This window comes from Schistocerca nitens, chromosome 8 (assembly GCF_023898315.1).
Source record: "Schistocerca nitens isolate TAMUIC-IGC-003100 chromosome 8, iqSchNite1.1, whole genome shotgun sequence".
Classification (NCBI taxonomy): Eukaryota; Metazoa; Arthropoda; class Insecta; order Orthoptera; family Acrididae; genus Schistocerca; species Schistocerca nitens.
The window spans coordinates 41042853-41063499 of NC_064621.1; the positions used below are offsets into that span (position 1 = coordinate 41042853).

A 20647-nucleotide genomic window follows, 5' to 3' on the forward strand; every position below is an offset into this window, starting at 1 on the left:
ATTCGTGTGAGTTAGTATGCACTTTATGGATGAAGAACTTGGAAGAGCAGCTGCGTGGAATGGACATGGTCGTGAAAGGAGAATATAAGATGACAATCAACAAAAGCAAAACATGGAGCATAGTCAAATTAAATCAAGTGATGCTGACGGAATTAGATTAGGAAAGGAGACACTTAAAGTATTGTATGGACAGTAAAGTAACTGATGATGGCCGAAGTAGAAAATAGTTGAAATGGCTCTGAGCAATATGGAACTTAACATCTGAGGTCATCAGCCCCCTAGGTCTTAGAACTACTTAAGCCTAACTAACCAAAGGACATCACACACATCCATGCCCGAGGCAGGATTCGGACCTGCGACCGTAGCAGTCGCGCGGTTCCAGATTGAAGCGCCTAGAACCGCTCAGCCACTACGGCCAGCGCCGAAGTAGGATATGAAATGTAGATGGGCAATGACAAGAAAAGCGATTCTGAAGAAGATAAATTTGTTACCCTCTAATACAGATTTAGGTGTTACTAAGCTTTTTCTGAAGGTATTTGTTTGGAGTTTAGGCATGTATGGAAGTGAAACATAAAGGATAAACAGTTTACACAAGAAGAGAATAAAAGTTTTTGAAATAATGTGCTACGAAAGAATTCTGAAGATTAGATGGGTAGATCGCGTGACTAATGAGGAGGTGCTGAATAGAAATGGAGAGACAAATTTTTGGTACGACTTAACTAGACGAAGGGATCGGTGATAGAACACATTCGGACATATTATGGATCAGAAATTTAATATTGGAGGGAACTGTTGAGGGTAAAAGTTGTAGAGGGAGACACAAGACATAATTGCAGTAAGCAAACTGAAAAGGCTGTGTGTCGCAGTAGTTATTCGGAGGCGAAGAGGCTTTCACAGGATAGAGTAGCATGGAGAGCAGAATCAAACCAGTCTTCGGACTGAAGACAAGAACAACAACAAAAACAACGCATTCATATCTCCTTTTGACTTACGGCTAGTTTTTGCTGTTTTCAGTGTCGAGTTTCAGAGCTTGCGTGGTTTCTGCTCAAGCAAGACAACTAAGTAACACGTTTGAGACCTGAGTTACACGTGGTTCATTCGCAATCGGCTACTGTCATCCGAGTCGAAACTAAGCAAGTGTTTCGCCTCTAGTTAGCTTGGTCTCGGTTAAGATATCATAAATAAACAGAAACTATTCATACAACACATGTAACAAAACTGCAGTATTCGCAGGACTTAAACGTACTGCGATTAGTTGTGCATTTAGTTGTAGGAGCTCCGTGCTTTAAACAAGATATGCTGCGGCTAATATACCTGTAGTTACAATTACGAAAATGAAGTTTAACAAATAATCACGGCTACTGACAATCCTTAGCCTGGTAACGGAGAATCTCGAAAGATGTAAGAAACGAACTATAAAATCGTGATTTGTTTCCATTCGCGCGAGTAACTGAAATTGTAAAAGTCCAAGCATATAATTCTGATTTTACAGCTATTTCCACAGCAAATAGCTCGTAACTGAGCGATTACTTTGAAAAACTAAGGTGAAACGAGTACTAATTTCAAAATTTGTTTGCAGCTTTACAGTGACCGGTCATTCAACCATCCCCTTCACAACGCGGTGCTGTACCATAGAATGGCAGGCCACAAGAACATCTTCGTGTACAGCTTCGAGTACAGAGGCATGTACAGCTACTCTAGCCTCTTCGCAAACACCACAAAGGACTACGGTAAGCAATGTAGCCGGCTTCTTAATTATCTTTTAAGTGAAAACCTGTGTTGCCTCATTTCCTTGTGCTCTTGGAAATAACCGGTTTAGCGTTCTTACGATTATATCGAGTGCAAACTTACACTCTACTGCCGAATGCCGTGCTAAAGGTGTGTTGTCCAAGGTGCGACGCACCAGTGACGAAACGGGCTGCCTACTTGCGAATGCGCAGTTTGAGTTTGGGCTGCGACGCGCGGCTGCTGCGGACGTCCGCAACACTGCGCCATTGACCTGTGCTGCAACGGAAGCTGTGGAGACAGGTGTTCTACCTAGTATTGTCGCGTGATGTGTACCCAAAGAAAACTCCAATGAGACACCCACAGAAAGTAGTAGTCTGTGAATTAGTCTGTCAGAGTCGGTGTCTTTAGGTTTAAAGCATCATATATACAAGGACGCTTTGTTCCGGCGCCGTCACAGTTTGAAAACTGCCATTTCGTCGAAAATTCCTTAGCCTGTTCCAAAAGTTTCTGTTCAAGAAAATGGGATACACGTAGGGGACAGTTTGTAGACAATTGCAGACAGTATTTCTTCCACACTTCTGCTGACGTGTTCTGTCGAGATTCAGAAGGAAAACACTAGAGATAGGTACGATCCTTCGGTTGCAAAAGCCTAAAAAATAAGCTATTACGCTTTTATTTTTAGTAAGTCTATATTTCACGGCATTTTGGGCAATATTTTTAGAACATATGAAGAAATACAAGAGGAAGAATACTTGGAACAGGATCAAATGTCTTAACAAAACCAAGGAAATGGGTTGTGTATGATCATTAGGTTTTCCGGGTATAGTTCAAATTTATTGATTTTAAGCAAACTACTTTCATCTGCCAGTAGTTTCTGCTTCTTTGCCTTTGGAAAAAATAAATTTGGACTGTTAAAGCGCTTGCAGGAAATTTATGGACAGGCCTAAATGTCGATGAATCCTCGCGTGTCCATAAAGTAACAGTATTTCAGTCAGCGTTATTAGAAGTCTTAATCACGCGTTTTCAGTTAAATTCCTCTGCTGTAGTTCGAGTACTTTGGGAGGTGGAATGTTTTCAGTTTTGTAAACAGAGCTATAAAATCCCGTTTTTCTGACTAAAATGTTCACTTTCTCGAAAGCTACTGCTTCTACAGCAATGAAATTTTTACTGTTGCTTCTTTGGAGCATAGGAATAGTACAATTAACACCTCATTTCGTCGTCTCTGAAACAAACATGTTCCACAATAAATTCTGTGGCAGAATTAGTCAGTTTCATTCTGTGATAATTCCTGTTTGGCAACAGTCATACTCATTTTGACTGCGGATCCATTACAAACAAGACACGAAGAAATCAAACGCGTGGTCAGTATTCGTCTAAGTGTTGTTAATCGGTAGTTATCGCGGAACAAAACTGACCACTTTTATCAGTGAATTTACCAGAGAAAAACAATCTTGTCGGAGAGGTAAACAAACCATTTTAGTCGTAAAAACGGGATTCTCTTAGTTGTGTTTCCAAAACGGAGAAACGTTAAACCTCGAAAAGTATTAGAGCCAGAGCAGTGAAATTTTAACTACACATTCGTAATTCAGATCTCTAATAACGTCATGTAAAACATTGACTGAAATGTGTTAGTTATGGGACACACGTGAATTCAATGAAATTTAAATGAGTCCCTAAAGTTTCTGCAAGCACTGTATTGATACATTTGACGAATTAAAACAGAAAATATTTTGTTGCAGATCGGTCTTCAACATTTGACTCTTTCAGTCGGAAGAGAAGACCGACAGTATTTTTTCAAACATTATGATTTATTCCAGTTCCAGAAGTTGTATCCATATTACTTAACCTGGGACAGCCTGAGACGAGACAGAGGTACAAGTTCCACTAAATGTTTCAGATGGACGTACTACTTACGTGCAGATAAACGAAGGTCCTTATCCCTGTGGCAAAAATTTACATAGGAGGAAGAAGATGAGCGTTGAGGGCAAGATGCACATCTCCTTCTCGAAAATAAAAAGGACGGACTGAAAGGGGGAAAGCAATTCAAAATAAAACACCTAGAGGCGCCAACGAAGGAATATATGCTCTTTAAGGCTTTTCGCAAATGATAGCAGATTATAGCAGTGATGCAGTTGTCTATACAAAATTAGCAAGGCCAAAAGATAGTAAGAATTTGCAGAACGACCTGCAGAGAATTGATAAATGGTGCAGGCTCTGACTGCTGACGCTGAACGTAAATAAATGTAACACATTGCGCATACATAGGAAAAGAAATCCACTGCTGTACAGCTACCTTATAGGTGACAAACAGCTGGAGATAGCGTCTGCCGTAAAATATCTAGGTGTAACTATCCAGAGCGACCTTAAGTGTAATGACCACATAAAACAGATAGTGGGGAAAGCAGACACCAGACTCAGATTTATTGAAAGAATCTTAAGGAAATGTAACTCATCCACGAAAGAAGTGGCTTATAAACCTCTTGTTCGCCCGATTCATGAGTATTTTTCATCTATCTGGGATCCCTATCACGTAGGACTGATGTAGTAGATAGAGAAGATCCAACGAAGAGCGGCGCGTTTCGTCACGGGATCGTTTAGCTGGCGAGAGAGCGTACAGAGAAGCTAAACAAACTCCACTGGCAGACGTTACAAGAGAGGCGCTGTGCATCACGGAGAGATATACTATTGAAATTTCGGGACAGCACTTTTCAGGAGGAATCGGACGACGTATTATTTCCCCTCACATATATCTCCCGTATTGACCACGAGGAGAAAATTCGAGTAATTAAAGCTAATCCAGAGGCTTACCGACAGTCATTCTTCCCACGCAATATTCGCGAGTGGAACAGGGTTGGACGGATCAGATAGTGGTACCGAAAGTACCCTTCGCCACACACCATTAGGTGGCTTGCGGAGTACGATGTAGATGCAGATATAAATTTGTTTCTATTGAACATTGGTATGGCTATGAGGACACCCCACGCCACTATTTCAGTTGAGTCAAAAAACCATATGGAATCTAGGAATTAAATGATGGATAAAAATGACAAGATTAAGATTGTGTCAGAACAGACTGATATTATTTGAAACTGGCGATCTTAGGGCAGGACGTACTTCATTTTAACATAAAAGTCTTGTTTAACCTTTTTATTTCATTTTGTATATTTCTTAAAAGCATCTTGTTCTTGTCATGAATACAAATTCTCTCCCTCTCTCTCCGTTGCTGTAAACCTGTCGATGGTGGGAGAGTAAATAACGACTTTTATCACTGGATTTAGTACTCTGAAGAAGTTATTACCTACATAATATGCAGGAGTGTTAATGACAGAAGTAGGACAAAATGCGTTCTTGTACTTAAAACATATATACCGCCAAAAATATTACAGTTAAAATAGTGAAACATGAGATTATTATGTACAACATAATGCTTTATTTTCTGTGCAATTTGTGTTTGAAAATGCCCCTCGACATACATTTTATAAGGATTTGAATTTTTAACATTGTTTCTATAAAGCACCTTTTCTCGTAAACTAATCAGGCAATAAAACTAGAATTTCACCGTTCACATCTGCGTAAGAGGCTAATAGAAGTGTGGAACAGATTTTTGTTTAAGGTCATAGTTGCTTTGAAATAAATTTTTCAGTTCTGTATTACCCAGGACTGCTCTATTTTCCTCAAATTTTAAAAGAGAACTTTTCTCGGTGAAAAGATGACGGAAAAATGGTGTACACGATTATTCAGTAAGAAATTCTGAACACCTATGCCAAATTTCAGGATGTTAGATTCTATAATTCCTTAGGAAAGTTACATTGTAACTTTAAGTCAGTTTATGCCAATTAGCATTTAAAGTTTTTATTTCAATTTTTGACAATATTGCTATACCTCTAGTGACAATGCTGTTCGTATCCAAAATCTTTATTCTCTTCCTCGTCTTTCTGGAGTAATCTCTTCCTCTGCCTCCTTTGCCTAGCCAACATTTGCATTTTTTCTTCTGCTGCCTGAGCTTTGTCCGGTCGCACTTCATTGTGAATGCACCTGGATGGAAGGCTAGTTTCTGCAGGCTCTTAATCCTAACTACCTTTCCACTATTGAACACTAGACAGGCATCACATGTAGCTATCTTCATAACAACTGAGGACGCAAATACTGTTTTTCGACGGTGCATCCATATAAGGTAACTGTAGCTCTCATACGTATTCTGTGTTTTCCCGTGTACACATTTTTTCAGCAGTTCAGCATTTGCTAGGTACCTGAAAGTTGATTTTATAACATCTAAAACAGCAAGAGACAGACTATATTTGTAAGTGTGTGGCTTTCCACTGGCTTCTGCCTGAAGATATTTGCACCATGATATGTCACAAAAGGAATGTTGAGGAATATCATCTGTGGAAAGTTTGTGAAAGAATATTGCCCACATGGCTTGCTGTGTTGTTTTCATACTATGTAAGTTATCCCTGATAGCTTTTCCATGAAATATTTGTAAAGTGTGAATTTCCTCATCCGCCAGTCTGTTCACACCTGCCAGTAGCTTTCCATCTTCTAATTTCTTGACCTTCATTTCTTTCTTCACTCTGAGAAGTTTACCTCCCATTCGCTTTTGAACATGCCCCACACATTCCAGTGTTTCAATTTTAGTATGTGAGCCATAAGGATTGCTCTCTAAAACCTTCTATAAAGCCCTGGAATGTCCATCATCTAGATACTTCACATACCTAACACCATATTGTTGAACTGATCTTTGGAATATTAGTTTCATCCTAGATGCTTCCATCCCACCGCATGACCCCTGGTAATTTTTGCTGCACACTTTCTTGTGTTCTTGCTGCCACCTTTCTTCTTCACTGCCGTCATTGTTCTTCCTTGTGTCACACTGAGACCAATATTTGCTGATTACTTGGAAGTCTCAGGTTTTCCCTGTATCCACACTGACAGGTGATACACCATGAAGTGATGTATCGCCCCTCTTAACCAGGTTCCATCATAGGAGATACACAGATCTGTCTTCACTACATAGTGTCCTTCTTCCCTTCACTGTTAGTATCTACACCTTCCTCAACAGCTGCTCTGATGTCCTTCTCGCACTCAACTTCAAGAACATTGAGGAGTGTTTTGTTGTAATCACTGAATATGGTCACAGGAGGCATGTTGATCAAGTCACAAAAGGAATTTGTGCCTTCTCTCCGTACACCTAAGCATCTCATGGCGTAAGGCAATATTGTATTCGCCTCATACAGCTTCCCATAGAGAGCAGAATCTTGAACCGAACATCATATTTACAAACTTTACACAAAACATGTGTATTACTTACAATGCCATTTCTGTCACTGTCATCATACAGCCCATGACCTTTTGAACCGCAGTTGCCACATGCACATGAAACATTAATCATATGGGCAAGTATTTCTAAGTCAATTAACCTAAAACCACTGGAAAACTCGTCTTTGACACTGTACACAGCATCATCAATTCCTTCACTAATTTTCTTCTTTGATGAACTCATTGACTTTGTTGAAAATTGTTCTTCACAGCAGCAACTGTAACAGTGTTATTTAAATTTCCTGTACCTTTTACATGTGAAATTCGACATTTCCTTACTTTTTTGAATATAAGTCCTCTGTTACGTCACATTTCGAGCAAAACAGATTGATATACGCAAAACTAAAAACTGAAATAAGTTTGTAGTATGTACTATTCGCAAAACCACATTGTAAACAAAGGAAAAAGCAACGATAATCTGTCTCACAGCCTTCTAGACTCATCTGCAGTTCGATTCGATTGTGTGAACAAAAATTAGCGCACAAAAAATTTCTAGCGTAGAGAACGTGTGTATCACAGCATAGAAAGAGTGGGGCGTAGCAGGCGCAGATGCCCAAGCAAACGTTTTAAAAATACATCTCTATCCAGAGTTCGATTATGAAAGTTCGTGATATTATCCTTAAAGAATCAATTTAATAAGTTATGCAATAAAAAATGGAATTTTTTCGCAATTTTTCCCTACATGTGCTCTTAATAAGTAGCTACATTCCAAACGTTTCACTGTCCTCACCTTAAGGGGCAAATGTGGCAGCATGTAGCTGGAAGGGGTTCAGTTACCATCTTCAAACATTCGCTCTTGACAGTAAACGACGAATTACTTAACATTCCATGGGCCATTAAAACGTTAGAAGTTGTTACACTAATACAGCTGTGACAAAGAGAAAAATTATTTTAATAATTGTAGACAAAAATTTGTGCATTAGAGAAGAAAATTAGCGTCACTGCAAATTTTTCGATAAAGCCTGGATTTGGTGTCGACATTTAGAAATGCCTGTTAATCAAAATGTTATAAGAACTTTCATTATCATGTGCCCCAAAAATACTATCAATCTTCTTCTTTATCCTCCTGCTGAGGGGCCACAGTCAACATTAGGGTGTCATCCACTTCTTCTTGTAGTAATACACTCCTGGAAATTGAAATAAGAACACCGTGAATTCATTGTCCCAGGAAGGGGAAACTTTATTGACACATTCCTGGGGTCAGATACATCACATGATCACACTGACAGAACCACAGGCACATAGACACAGGCAACAGAGCATGCACAATGTCGGCACTAGTACAGTGTATATCCACCTTTCGCAGCAATGCAGGCTTCTATTCTCCCATGGAGACGATCGTAGAGATGCTGGATGTAGTCCTGTGAAACGGCTTGCCATGCCATTTCCACCTGGCGCCTCAGTTGGACCAGCGTTCGTGCTGGACGTGCAGACCGCGTGAGACGACGCTTCATCCAGTCCCAAACATGCTCAATGGGGGACAGATCCGGAGATCTTGCTGGCCAGGGTAGTTGACTTACACCTTCTAGAGCACGTTGGGTGGCACGGGATACATGCGGACGTGCATTGTCCTGTTGGAACAGCAAGTTCCCTTGCCGGTCTAGGAATGGTAGAACGATGGGTTCGATGACGGTTTGGATGTACCGTGCACTATTCAGTGTCCCCTCGACGATCACCAGTGGTGTACGGCCAGTGTAGGAGATCGCTCCCCACACCATGATGCCGGGCGTTGGCCCTGTGTGCCTCGGTCGTATGCAGTCCTGATTGTGGCGCTCACCTGCACGGCGCCAAACACGCATACGACCATCATTGGCACCAAGGCAGAAGCGACTCTCATCGCTGAAGACGACACGACTCCATTCGTCCCTCCATTCACGCCTGTCGCGACACCACTGGAGGCGGGCTGCACGATGTTGGGGCGTGAGCGGAAGACGGCCTAACGGTGTGCGGGACCGTAGCCCAGCTTCATGGAGACGGTTGCGAATGGTCCTCGCCGATACCCCAGGAGCAACAGTGTCCCTAATTTGCTGGGAAGTGGCGGTGCGGTCCCCTACGGCACTGCGTAGGATCCTACGGTCTTGGCGTGCATCCGTGCGTCGCTGCGGTCCGGTCCCAGGTCGACGGGTACGTGCACCTTCCGCCGACCACTGGCGACAACATCGATGTACTGTGGAGACCCACGCCCTACGTGTTGAGCAATTCGGCGGTACGTCCACCCGGCCTCCCGCATGCCCACTATACGCCCTCGCTCAAAGTCCGTCAACTGCACATACGGTTCACGTCCACGCTGTCGCGGCATGCTACCAGTGTTAAAGACTGCGATGGAGCTCCGTATGCCACGGCAAACTGGCTGACACTGACGGCGGCGGTGCACAAATGCTGTGCAGCTAGCGCCATTCGACGGCCAACACCGCGGTTCCTGGTGTGTCCGCTGTGCCGTGCGTGTGATCATTGCTTGTACAGCCCTCTCGCAGTGTCCGGAGCAAGTATGGTGGGTCTGACACACCGGTGTCAATGTGTTCTTTTTTCCATTTCCAGGAGTGTATATCTAAGGAGTTCAGAGCGAGATCCAATTCGGCTAGGCCTCACTCCATCCCGTTGCCTCGGGATGCTCCTGGGCCGTGTCTTGGAGAAAGAGCGGCGGCTGCGGACGAAATCCGGTGGTGTCGCCACACAGCAGGCAGCCCATTCCGCCGTGGAGGGTCTGTCGCGGCCGCAGACCGCTGCCGCGCCTCGGACAACGCACATTAAGCCACTTGATTATGAACTGCCGTAGTTCTATATTCGTTATTGTTGTTAAACTAGAGGCACTACGTTTCATATCAACCCAGCGACGTGCATCCGCCATATACTGCGCGAACCACTATAACGTGCATGGCAAGAACATTTCGCTCATTTTCTTCTTCATTCTGCGTATTGTCCGCCCCTGGTAGCTGAGTGGTCAGCGCGACAGAATGTCTATCCTAAGGGCCGGGTTCGATTCCCGACTGGGTCGGAGATTTTCACCGCTCTGGGACTGGGTGTTGTGTTGTCCTGCTCATCATCATTTCATCCCCATCGACGCGCAAGTCGCCGAAGTGGCGTCAAATCGAAATACTTGCACCCGGCGAACGGTCTACCCGACGGGAGGCCCTAGTCACACGACATTTATTTTATTTTTATCCTGCGTATTCAGCAAAGGAGAAGTACAACCACTATTCCCTCTTAATTTATTCTTATGACGCGTTAAATATAAAGTGGAGGCAGTGGAATCGTTTTACAGTCTCCCTGAGTACTGGCGTTCTAAAGTTATAAAAACAATTTCAGCAAAATACAGAGATGAAGGTTTAGCACTCTGAAATACGTCCTTGAATTCTAAAGGATTCTCACATGTTAGAGGTATTATTTTGTGTTCAGAACGAGTCCCAACACACAATACGTAGGTCTGGCCTAAAAGTAAACCAACAGGGTTTCTTGTAAACAGTGTGGTCTCCATGATACTCTCATAGAGACTGGACCAGCAGTTTAAAGTTCTAACAGCATGATGCTGCACTCCTACGATTTATCTCTTTATCCCACCTGGTGAGGAATGTAAGCTCTATAGCAATAACAGGTCAAACATGAGATATGTATGCTATTTATTTGCAGAAGCGCTACAGTTTCTCAGAACTCTCTCGGTAAGTCGATATTGATTACGTGAGCTAACAGTAACTGACCTCATGTCTCTCCCATCGAAATGTCACTTGTCCTATACTGGAATCCAAGAACATATATAAAGCACTAGAACATCCATTTGTTACATTGTCGCTTGCCACAACTCTCAATAAACTTTTCCAAAGGTCTCTGTAGCAACACACACAAAGACCGTAGAAGCCGTAACATTTTACAGCTTTTGATACTCCTGTAGAGTCGTAGTTTCACATATGATTAGCTTGTCGTATTCGTCAAGAGAGTTCCCATTTTCGCGCTCGAAAATATAATGAAATGCAACAGTGCAGAAAATTTCTGAGTATTATGTTTCCAGAGTCCATCATGAGCTTACAATTCTTTTGTTAATGAGATATTCACTCTGCAGCGGAGTGTGCGCTGATATGAAACTTCCTGGCAGATTAAAACTGTGTGCCGGACCGGGTCTCGAACTCGGGATCTTTGCCTTTCGTGGTTAAGAGCTCTTCCAACTAATCTACCCAAGTACGAAACACGATCCGTTGTCACAGCTTTAATTCCGCCAGTTACATAGTTCATTGAACCTCGGTGGAGTAGGCCTGTAGCTTAGGTGCCACTTCTGAGCTCCTTCAACGATCTTTTGTTATATTTAACTCGTTTTCTTGTGCATGAACACTATAGATACTTGAGAAATCTAAAATCGCTCTATGCATTAAATTGCACTTCAAATTGTAGTTCTGACTAGATAATCTGATTTACAGATATATAGACGCTAATGGCATTCCATATGCAAAAGTTTCTTCCGTAGTAAATCACTGCAATGTTGAGTCGACTTGCGAAGTGGGTTTTTACCTTACTTTCTCAACAATTTACCTTCATGAAGCATCTGAATTAATAAGTAAACTAAAAAGGAGGTTCCCTGACGTCGAAACTGTAGTTGAACGTCCTATCGAGGATGAGAGGTGTTACAGACGATAGAACCTCAGATTTGACAAGAATAGGGAAGGAAACGGACCACGTCCTTTCCATGGGAACCATTTTCACATTCACTTTAAAGCGATTTACGGTAACTGCCAAAATCAACTCTGGTTGGCCAGAAACAGTGTGAACCAATTCCTCCAGTGCCTTAACTTCAGGGCTACCACTCCGGTGGTCTGATATGGGAAGCATGACATTTTTTGTGGGCTGTCACGTTACATACGCATGTGTAACGCAATTTCATGTATTTCGCAAATTGAGTTAAAATTTTCGGTCACACAGTCTTGTATTTTGAAACTGCGCTTCTGCATAAGGTTTCATTTCCCTACTGACAAAATTCAAATGGCTCTGAGCACTATGAGACTCAACTTCTAAGGTCATCAGTCGCCTGGAACTTAGAACTACTTAAACCTAACTAACCTGAGGACATCACACACATCCATGCCCGAGGCAGGATTCGAACCAGTGACCGAAGCGGTCGCGCGGTTCCAGACTGTAGCGCCTATAACCGCTCGGCCACCTCGGCCGGCGACAAAATTCAAGGCCGAGCTTAAATTACCTATAGACAACGAATGTTGACACCGTACAGTGGAATTTACCAGTTAGTAACTGAGACAATAGCACCGTTTCAAATAAACTAACTGGAAAAATAAGTGAAGTACCCAGAAATGGAGGACGAAATGAAACAACACTTTATGGGTTGAGAGTGTGTGTGATTACAAAACCGAGTCAAATTTACAAAGAACTTGGCAGTACGAGCCCAGTCGACGTATGGCGCTGCATGCCCTCTAGCACGGATGCACGCACTGATTCGGTTGTGAAAGCTGTTGTATCCTGTCCTGAGGTAAGGCGGCGCGCGGCTGTTGTAACCAGGCCTCGATAGCCTCGATACTGGCTCACTAATAGAGTTGACATCCGTGCTGGTCCCACATGTTTCGTCAGGGACAGGTCTGGGTGTCTTGTTCGCCACTCGGGTACCTCAACGTCACACAGACAGTTCATGGGGACAGCTTCCATGTGTGGATGATCACAATCCTGTTAAAAAAGGGCGCCACGGTACTGTCGCATGAGAGATAACGTGTGACGGAGCAGGATGTCCGTGACGTGCTGTCGTGTCGTCAGAGTTGCCTCAAACACTTTCGGCCGTGACCTGAAATAACACGCGATGATGGATCAGGACACCGTGATGGCAGGAGCAGCTCAACTGTGCTTCTCCAAAACACTGCAAGAATGTGACCTCTGTCCTGGTTGTCGCCATGCTCCTTGTCGATGGTCGTGTGGGTCATCTGGCACAACTACGTTTCTCCGCTTGGAACGTCCCCTTTGAACAATTATACAGGACTGTGCTTAAACTGACACACAATATTTTTAGCGCAACGCAATCTGACTTTCAAAAATCCCTACAAAAGAATGGCCCTGACTAACATTAACCTATACGTTTCACAAATCACTTACCTCACAAAAATCTTGGTTACTCGAACTACTGCAATACACCAAGCGCCACTACTACCAGCTAAATAAAAGATTCAAACTACGGAAGGCACTAACTACTGGTAGGCATAGTTAGCAAATGAAAGATTTTGATAGAGAACAAACAATGTATTTACCTTAATAGTCATCAAAAGTCATAATATATATAGGAGTTCATAACATCCATTCTTACAAATATCAAAACTCCGCCATTTCTCTCCCCACATCCACCACTGCTGGCGGCTCACCTCCAACTGCGCAACGCTACGCGCTGTTAACAGCCAGCTGCCGATGCCCAACACTACAATGGCAGACAACAATGCAAACTAGCCACAGACTGCACACAGCACAGCCAGTGATTTTCATACAGAGCGCTATGTGGTGTTACCAATAAGAAAACCTAAACAGCCTACTTACACGCTGAATGCGAATCCGTTCATCAGCAGTCAGTGCTTCCCAGTCATGTCACCATTCCAAATGTACACAAAGAGAAGAGTATTTTGCGATGTGGTTATTATGGAAAACTACATTATCTGCGATGTTATTTCACTATCCACGGATTTTTTCGATGAAAGATTGCAATTTGTAAGGGCTATCGATAGTATTTGAAACGAGAAATGCTATGAGTTTTGGAACAACGGAAGTGGAGACATTACACGCTTATTTTGCATCAAGAACGCTGTTTTTCATAAGCTACTGACTTTACTTTTCCTGAGTTCCTCAATAAACTTAATAAACCGGTTTTTCAGAATTATTTTGCGAACCATCTGGACAATATGTTAATGAGGTGAGACTGTGTGAACGCCGCTGTGTTTTGGAAGAAGAAACAAATTTTAACATGGCAACCAGAGAAATGTGTTAGTTTTACTCAAAATTCGCTACTCATGATACTTCCCTGAAAGTTAAAAATGGTTAAAAAGCCAGGCGAAAATAAATCGCTGCATTTTTGGCGAAATTCGGTTTAGATACTAACCAAAGATGATGTGAAAGACATTTCTTAAAGCTCACTATGCAAGTGTGGGCGTGAAGGGAACCGGCATAATATTTACCGAGAGTGTAGGCTTCAGTTTAGAACGACCTTCCCCTCCAGCGCTCGGCATTTCCCCTACAGCACCTGCCTGTAACCCCCACCACTACCACTCTCCCCATGAGTTCATCAGGTGGCCACAGTTTTCTGTGTGCACTGTACCCCAGGGACTTCCTGCAACAATCTGTTTCATCAGCAGTTTTGCTCGCCATATCGCAGTACTGTCATATACTGCTGCCACATTGCTGCAAAGTCGACAATGGTTGCTGGAGAGCGTAAGAGTGCAAATCTCGTTAACCACAATATGTCATGAGGTCGGATGTCCTGTCTGCATCAACATTAGCTACCTCGCCCTGTGATAGAATGGCCTCAGTATCTTGTGTTGCACTTGCTGTATACTCGTGTATCGCTTCAATTCTTGTACAAATTGTCAAGCTTTGGCTGTAAGTTCTCATCACTGCGCATATTACCTACTGCTCTTTCTGTTAGAATGAGCAGTCTGCAATCACTGATTCTACCGATCCTTCACTATTACGATGTACTCCAATACGTTTTCCCCTGGTAGCTGAGTGGTTAGCTGGCACGGAAGCTCAGCGTGATCGGTTAGAGGGTTAGCAGTCCTCTGTAATAAAAAAACTGAGCTAATCGATCAACAGCGAACTTCAACGGATGTCTAACGACGTCCGCTCCGAGCAGATGCAACGAACAAAAGCGAACAAAATGAGATTAAAAAAAAAAAAAAGTGGTCAGTGCGACAGAATGTCAATCCTAAGGGCCTGGGTTCGATTCCCGGTTGGGTCAGAGATTTTTTTTCCGCTCAGGGACTGGGTGTTACGTTGACCTAATCATCATCATTTCATCCCCATCGACTCTCAAGTCGCCGAAGTAGCGTCAAATCGAAAGACTTGTGCCCGACGAACAGTCTACCCGACGGGAGGCCATAATCGCATGACATTTATTCCAATACGAAACAGGAACTCGACATGGTTAGAAGTAGCCTGATGCACTGCATCCGACTTATCAGTCTGACCATGTTAGTATTTCATACACCAGCTAGGTTGTTTGCAGCCAGACACGTGAAGTGACTACCGGACGCTATGTAACTGCATCAGATGCTCAGTGCGCATGCACCCCAGTACCTCGCATCAAATATTAAGTACCTATCGCCTCGTTATAATCGAGACAGAAGGGTTTACTTATCTAGTACCCTAAAATAAAACAAAAATATTCACAAAAAAATGGTTCAAATGGCTCTGAGCACTATGGGACTCAACTGCTGTGGTCATAAGTCCCCTAGAACTTAGAACTACTTAAACCTAACTAAGCTAAGGACAGCACACAACACCCAGCCATCACGAGGCAGAGAAAATCCCTGACCCCGCCGGGAATCGAACCCGGGAACCCGGGCGTGGGAAGCGAGAACGCTACCGCACGACCACGAGATGCGGGCAAATATTCACAAACTCTTGGTCTGCTTCTCCTGCTCTCCTATGGAACAAGCTACTTTGCTCCCCGTTGCTTATAAGAAGCTGAGACACTTCCTTCTGTCATCCTAATCACTTTTGTGAGAAATGAATGGACAGACCAATTTCCCTCTGTCAAAAAGTTAGCAATTTTTCCAGACATGCTTGTATCTCTTTTCATTTTTCACTTTTCCCCTATCTTCATTGATGGTATTGAATCACCTTTCTCCCTCTTCGACCACTTTTCTCTCCCCCAGAGCTCATAGTTTAAAATTTAAATCATTTTGCTTTTTATTTGTTTCATCTTTTTACTTTCTCCTGAACTTACGTAAACTGGGTCTTTATTGTGCACTATTTGTAAATGTTGCATTCGATATTAGATGTATCTTATAAGTCGCTCATGGAAATGAATGCAATGCGAAATATGTAGAAAGCCCAGTCACATGTCAGTGGGGGTGAGATGGCCCTAATCACGCCATGTTCAGTGAGTAAATAAATATTCAACATGATGAGTGGCGTGAAAAATTTAAGAGGTGCGCAGAACTGGAAATGATCGATTTCCATTTCTCAGCAATAAGATTACTGCAAGCGAAGATATAACTTTCAAATGAAGTCCACGATATGTTTATTTTTAAGTAATTCCGTTGCTAATTATACAACTTGGCGCTCGAAAAACCGGCCCCGAGTAATGGACTGCTTATTGTCGCCTGCCAATTGTCCTCTATTGTTTCGAAGATGAAAGTAGGTATGCTGTCTTCCAACAGGATGAGGCGACCTGTCGCACTTCACGCGAGTCAGTCTCACGAATTCCTGAAACGTTCACAAAAGGAAGGACTCTCAGCAAAGGATTGTGGCCGCCGCTTTCGCCGGACCTAAATGCTTGTGTCTTTTATTCGTGGGGCAGTCTAAAGGAAAAAGTCCATGCAAACAACCTAGTAACGTTAAAAGAGTTGAACGACAACAATCACAATGAAGTTTTGAGAACTGATCTGGAAGAGTTGCGCAAAGTGAGTATTATATGTCAGGATGTGCGCAAAAGTGCACTGAAGCACGAGGAGGTCATTTTCAGCACCTTATATACCGAAGCGCCAAAGAAACTTGTAAAGGCATGCGCGTTTAGATACAGAGATATGAAAACCGGCAGAATACGGCACTGCGGTAGGCAACGCCTTTATAAGACTATAAGTGTCTGGCGCAGTTGTTATATCGGTTACTGCTGCCATAATAGCAGGTTATCAACATTTAACTGAGTTTGAATTTGGTGTTACGGTCGGGGCATGAGCGATGGGACACAGCATCTCCGATGAAGTGGGAATTTTCCCGTACGACCATCTCAGGAGTGTACTGTGAATATCAGGATTCCGGTAAAACATCAAATCTCCAACATCGCTGCGACCGGAAAAAGATCGTGCAAGAATGGCTGCAAATTTCAGTGCTGGGCCATCAACAAAGTGTCAGCGTGCAAACCATTCAACGAAACAGCATCAATATGGGCTTTCGGAGCCTAAGGCCCAATCGTGTACCCTTGATGACTGCACGACACAAAGTTTTACGCCTCGCCTGCGCCGTCAACACCGACGTGAGACTATTGATGACTGGAAACATGTGGCCTGGTCGGACGAGTCTCGTTTCGTGTTGTATCGAGCTGGTGGAGGCTCTGTAATGTTGTGAGGCGTGTGCAGTTAGAGTGTCATGGGACCCCCGATACGTCTAGATACGACTCTGACAGGTGACACGTGTGTAAGCATCCTGTCTAATCACCTGCATTCATTCATGTCCATTGTGCATTCCGACGGTCTTGGGAAATTCCAGCAGGATAATACGACACCCTTCACGCCCAGAATTGCGACAGAGTGTCTCCAGGAACACTCTTCTGAGTTTGAACACTTCCACTGACCATCAAACAAACCAGACATTACCATTATTGAGCATATCTGGGGTGCCTAGCAACGTGCTGTTCAGAAAAGGTCTCCACCACCTTCGTACTCTTACGGATTTATGGACAGCCCTGCAGGATTCGTTGTGTCAGTTCCCTCCAGCTCTACTTCAGACATTATTCGAGCCCATGCCGTGTTGCAGCACTTCTGCGTGCTCTCGGCGGCCCAAAACGATATTAAGCAGGTGTACCAATTTCTATGGCTCTTCAGTGTACAATGTAATAGACAAGATCAACCGCCTATATGTAGACTTCTGCATCAACTACTGTTTGTTATGTCTCTGCCATCTTATTGTTACATGTTTATATGTTTGTGTTGTATCTGCTCATGGCGGGCAACGATTCGTGCGTAACTGGCGAACAGTCTGCACTCAGAGTTGGCTTTCCGTGTGTAATCCTGTATTTTTGCAATACTCAGTACTAATTTGAAAACTATAAATGTCGAAAGTCGAAAACAAACTAATGGAGGGGAGGAGACGAACGCCAAAAATTCTCTGGTCGCGGTCTCCTCCGTCTGCAAAAGTGGTCCCAATAAAATTTATTTCCTGCGTATTTTGGTGGGAAGTGTTCGCCATCATGTTCTTTCCGACGTGCCGGCAGGAGTGAGCCACTGCGACGACCTGCTGTACCTGGTGCCGGCGCCCGCCATCTTCCCGGCGTTCCCCGACGACAGCCCCGACTGGGAGGTGGTGCACGCCCTCGTCACCCTGTGGACCAACTTCGCCAAATACGGGTAAGAGACGCTGCCGCCGTTAATAAATGACACACTCGCGTCTGTCGATCGATATCTATAGTGTTAAGTATCCAAAGACAAAGAGCTGATTGCCTTGATTCTCAGATGGCATTCCGTATATTTGCGGACTGTCGTTTAGTGGCTACCTTACCGACTATCGGACAAGTTTTGTGACCAGGTTCGAGACTTCTCATCAGACACAACTCAACAAAGCTGTTCTTAATCCCGCTCTTTGGTTACGGTCTACATGCCCAAAAGTGGTTATGAATTTTGTTTCTCGAAATTTAAATACCAAGATTACTTTATTAAATTCGGTGATTTTGTCTGAAAATGAACGAGCAATACGTGTATAGAAATGTTTCAAGAAATTCCCCACTCGTGACATTTGTCTGAAAGATACAAATGGTTAACAAACCAGGCGAAAATAAATCGCTGCATTTTTGGCGGAATTCTTTTTAGACAGTAACCGAAGACTAGATTTTTCTGAACGGTCACCATGCAAGTGTGGCCGTGAAGCGGCTCCGTTCAATATTTACAAAAAAAAATGGGGATTGTAGGCTTTAGTTTAAAACGGCACTTCCCCTCCAGCACTTCGCATTTCCCCGACAGCGCCTGCCTGTATGCATGCCGTACCATCCTCGCATCTGGCAGACATTGAATTCTACATCTACATCTACATCTACATCCATACTCCAAAAGCCACCTGACGGTGTGTGGCGCAGGATACCTCGAGTACCTCTATCGGTTCTCCATTCTATTCCAGTCTCGTACTGTTCGTGGAAAGAAGGATTGTCTGTATGCTTCTGTGTGGGCTCTATGATTTTATCCTCATGGTCTCTTCGCGAGATATACGTAGGAGGGAGCAATATACTGCTTGACTCCTCGGTGAAGGTATGTTCTGGAAACTTCAACAAAAGCCCGTACCGAGCTACTGAGCGTCTCTCCTGCAGAGTCTTCCACTGGAGTTTATCTGTCATCTCCGTAACGCTTTCGCGATTACTAAATGATCCTGTAACGAAGCGCGCTGCTCTCCGTTGGATCTCCTCTCTCTCTTCTATAAACCCTATCTGGTACGGTTCCCACACTGCTGAGTAGTATTCAAGCAGTGGGCGAACAAGCATACTGTAACCTACCTCCTTTGTTTTCGGATTGCATTTCCTTAGGATTCTTCCAATGAATCTCAGTCTGGCATATGCTTTACCGACGATCAACTTTATATGATAATTCCATTTTAAATCACTCCTAATGCGTACTCCCAGATAATTTATGGAATAACTGCTTCCAGTTGCTGACCTGCTATTTTGTAGCTAAATGATAAGGGATCTATCTTTCTATGTATTCGCAGCACATTACACTTGTCTACATTTAGATTCAATTGCCATTCCCTGCACCATGCATCAATTCGCTCCAGATCCTCCTGCATTTCAGTACAATTTTCCATTGTTACAACCTCTCGATACACCACAGCATCATCTGCAAAAAGCCTCAGTGAACTTCCGATGTCATCCACAAGGTCATTTATGTATATTGTGAATAGCAACGGTCCTATGACACTTCCCTGCGGCACATCTGAGGATGACACGGCGGTCGGATGGTCCCGATGGGCCGCTTATGGCCTGAAGACAGAGTGCTTTTCTAAGAAGAATGGGTTACTGGAAACTGTCGGTTGTTTAAAATTTACCCTGTATGAAAAATTATATAGTAATGTTCGAAATATTACTATTATTTTTATTTTCAGCAGCGTATTGGAGTATAACAATGCCAACAACTATATTAAAAATGTATGTTAGCAGAAATTTTTTTTGCTGTACTTTAACGTTGGGTCAATATGAGAATTTATAGTGAAAGTGAACAGAACACTATGCTTAAACGAGCCGAAATCGACTGATATAAAAGTGGTAACCCAACGGAGTGTTATACGACCGTTACTGTATACAACAACAAACTTTCGATTACCCAGTTGCGAGGAATCTAGCTTGCAGATTATCGATGTGTAGTTCGGAAATAAGAGTATATGAAAAGAATAAAAAATTTAATCTTATAATTAGAAAGAAAGTTTTCGCTTAAAACACAAATTTCTTGTTGTGAAGCTGTAGATGGCAAAAATGTCTGTGAATGATTGAATAGCAATCCCCATGAAGCAGGATTTGAGGTGCTAAGTTACACGGATGTCGTGAGCAAAGTGCATTCAGTAAAGGAGCAGAGCGTATACGAGGTGATCGAGGAACCCGAAATCGGGCCCTAGAATACGTTCATAGTTATTAGTTCTCATCTTCTTCTTGTGCCATTGTCCCACATCGGCTCGGGGTCGGCAGAGTTTGGAAGTAGAACGGATTAGGCATTATTAATTT

General features: G+C 43.2%; 1 protein-coding gene across 2 annotated transcripts in view; it reads left to right on the plus strand.

Moving 5' to 3' along the window:
* Window positions 1-20647, plus strand: part of LOC126198667 (juvenile hormone esterase-like) — a 178754-nt gene that overhangs the window by 141412 nt on the left and 16695 nt on the right. For both annotated transcript variants that reach the window (XM_049935153.1, XM_049935152.1), the window contains exons 9-10: window positions 1580-1730; window positions 18164-18296. In XM_049935153.1, coding sequence (XP_049791110.1) covers window positions 1580-1730; window positions 18164-18296 — 284 coding nt within the window. The remainder of the gene's footprint in view (window positions 1-1579; window positions 1731-18163; window positions 18297-20647) is intronic.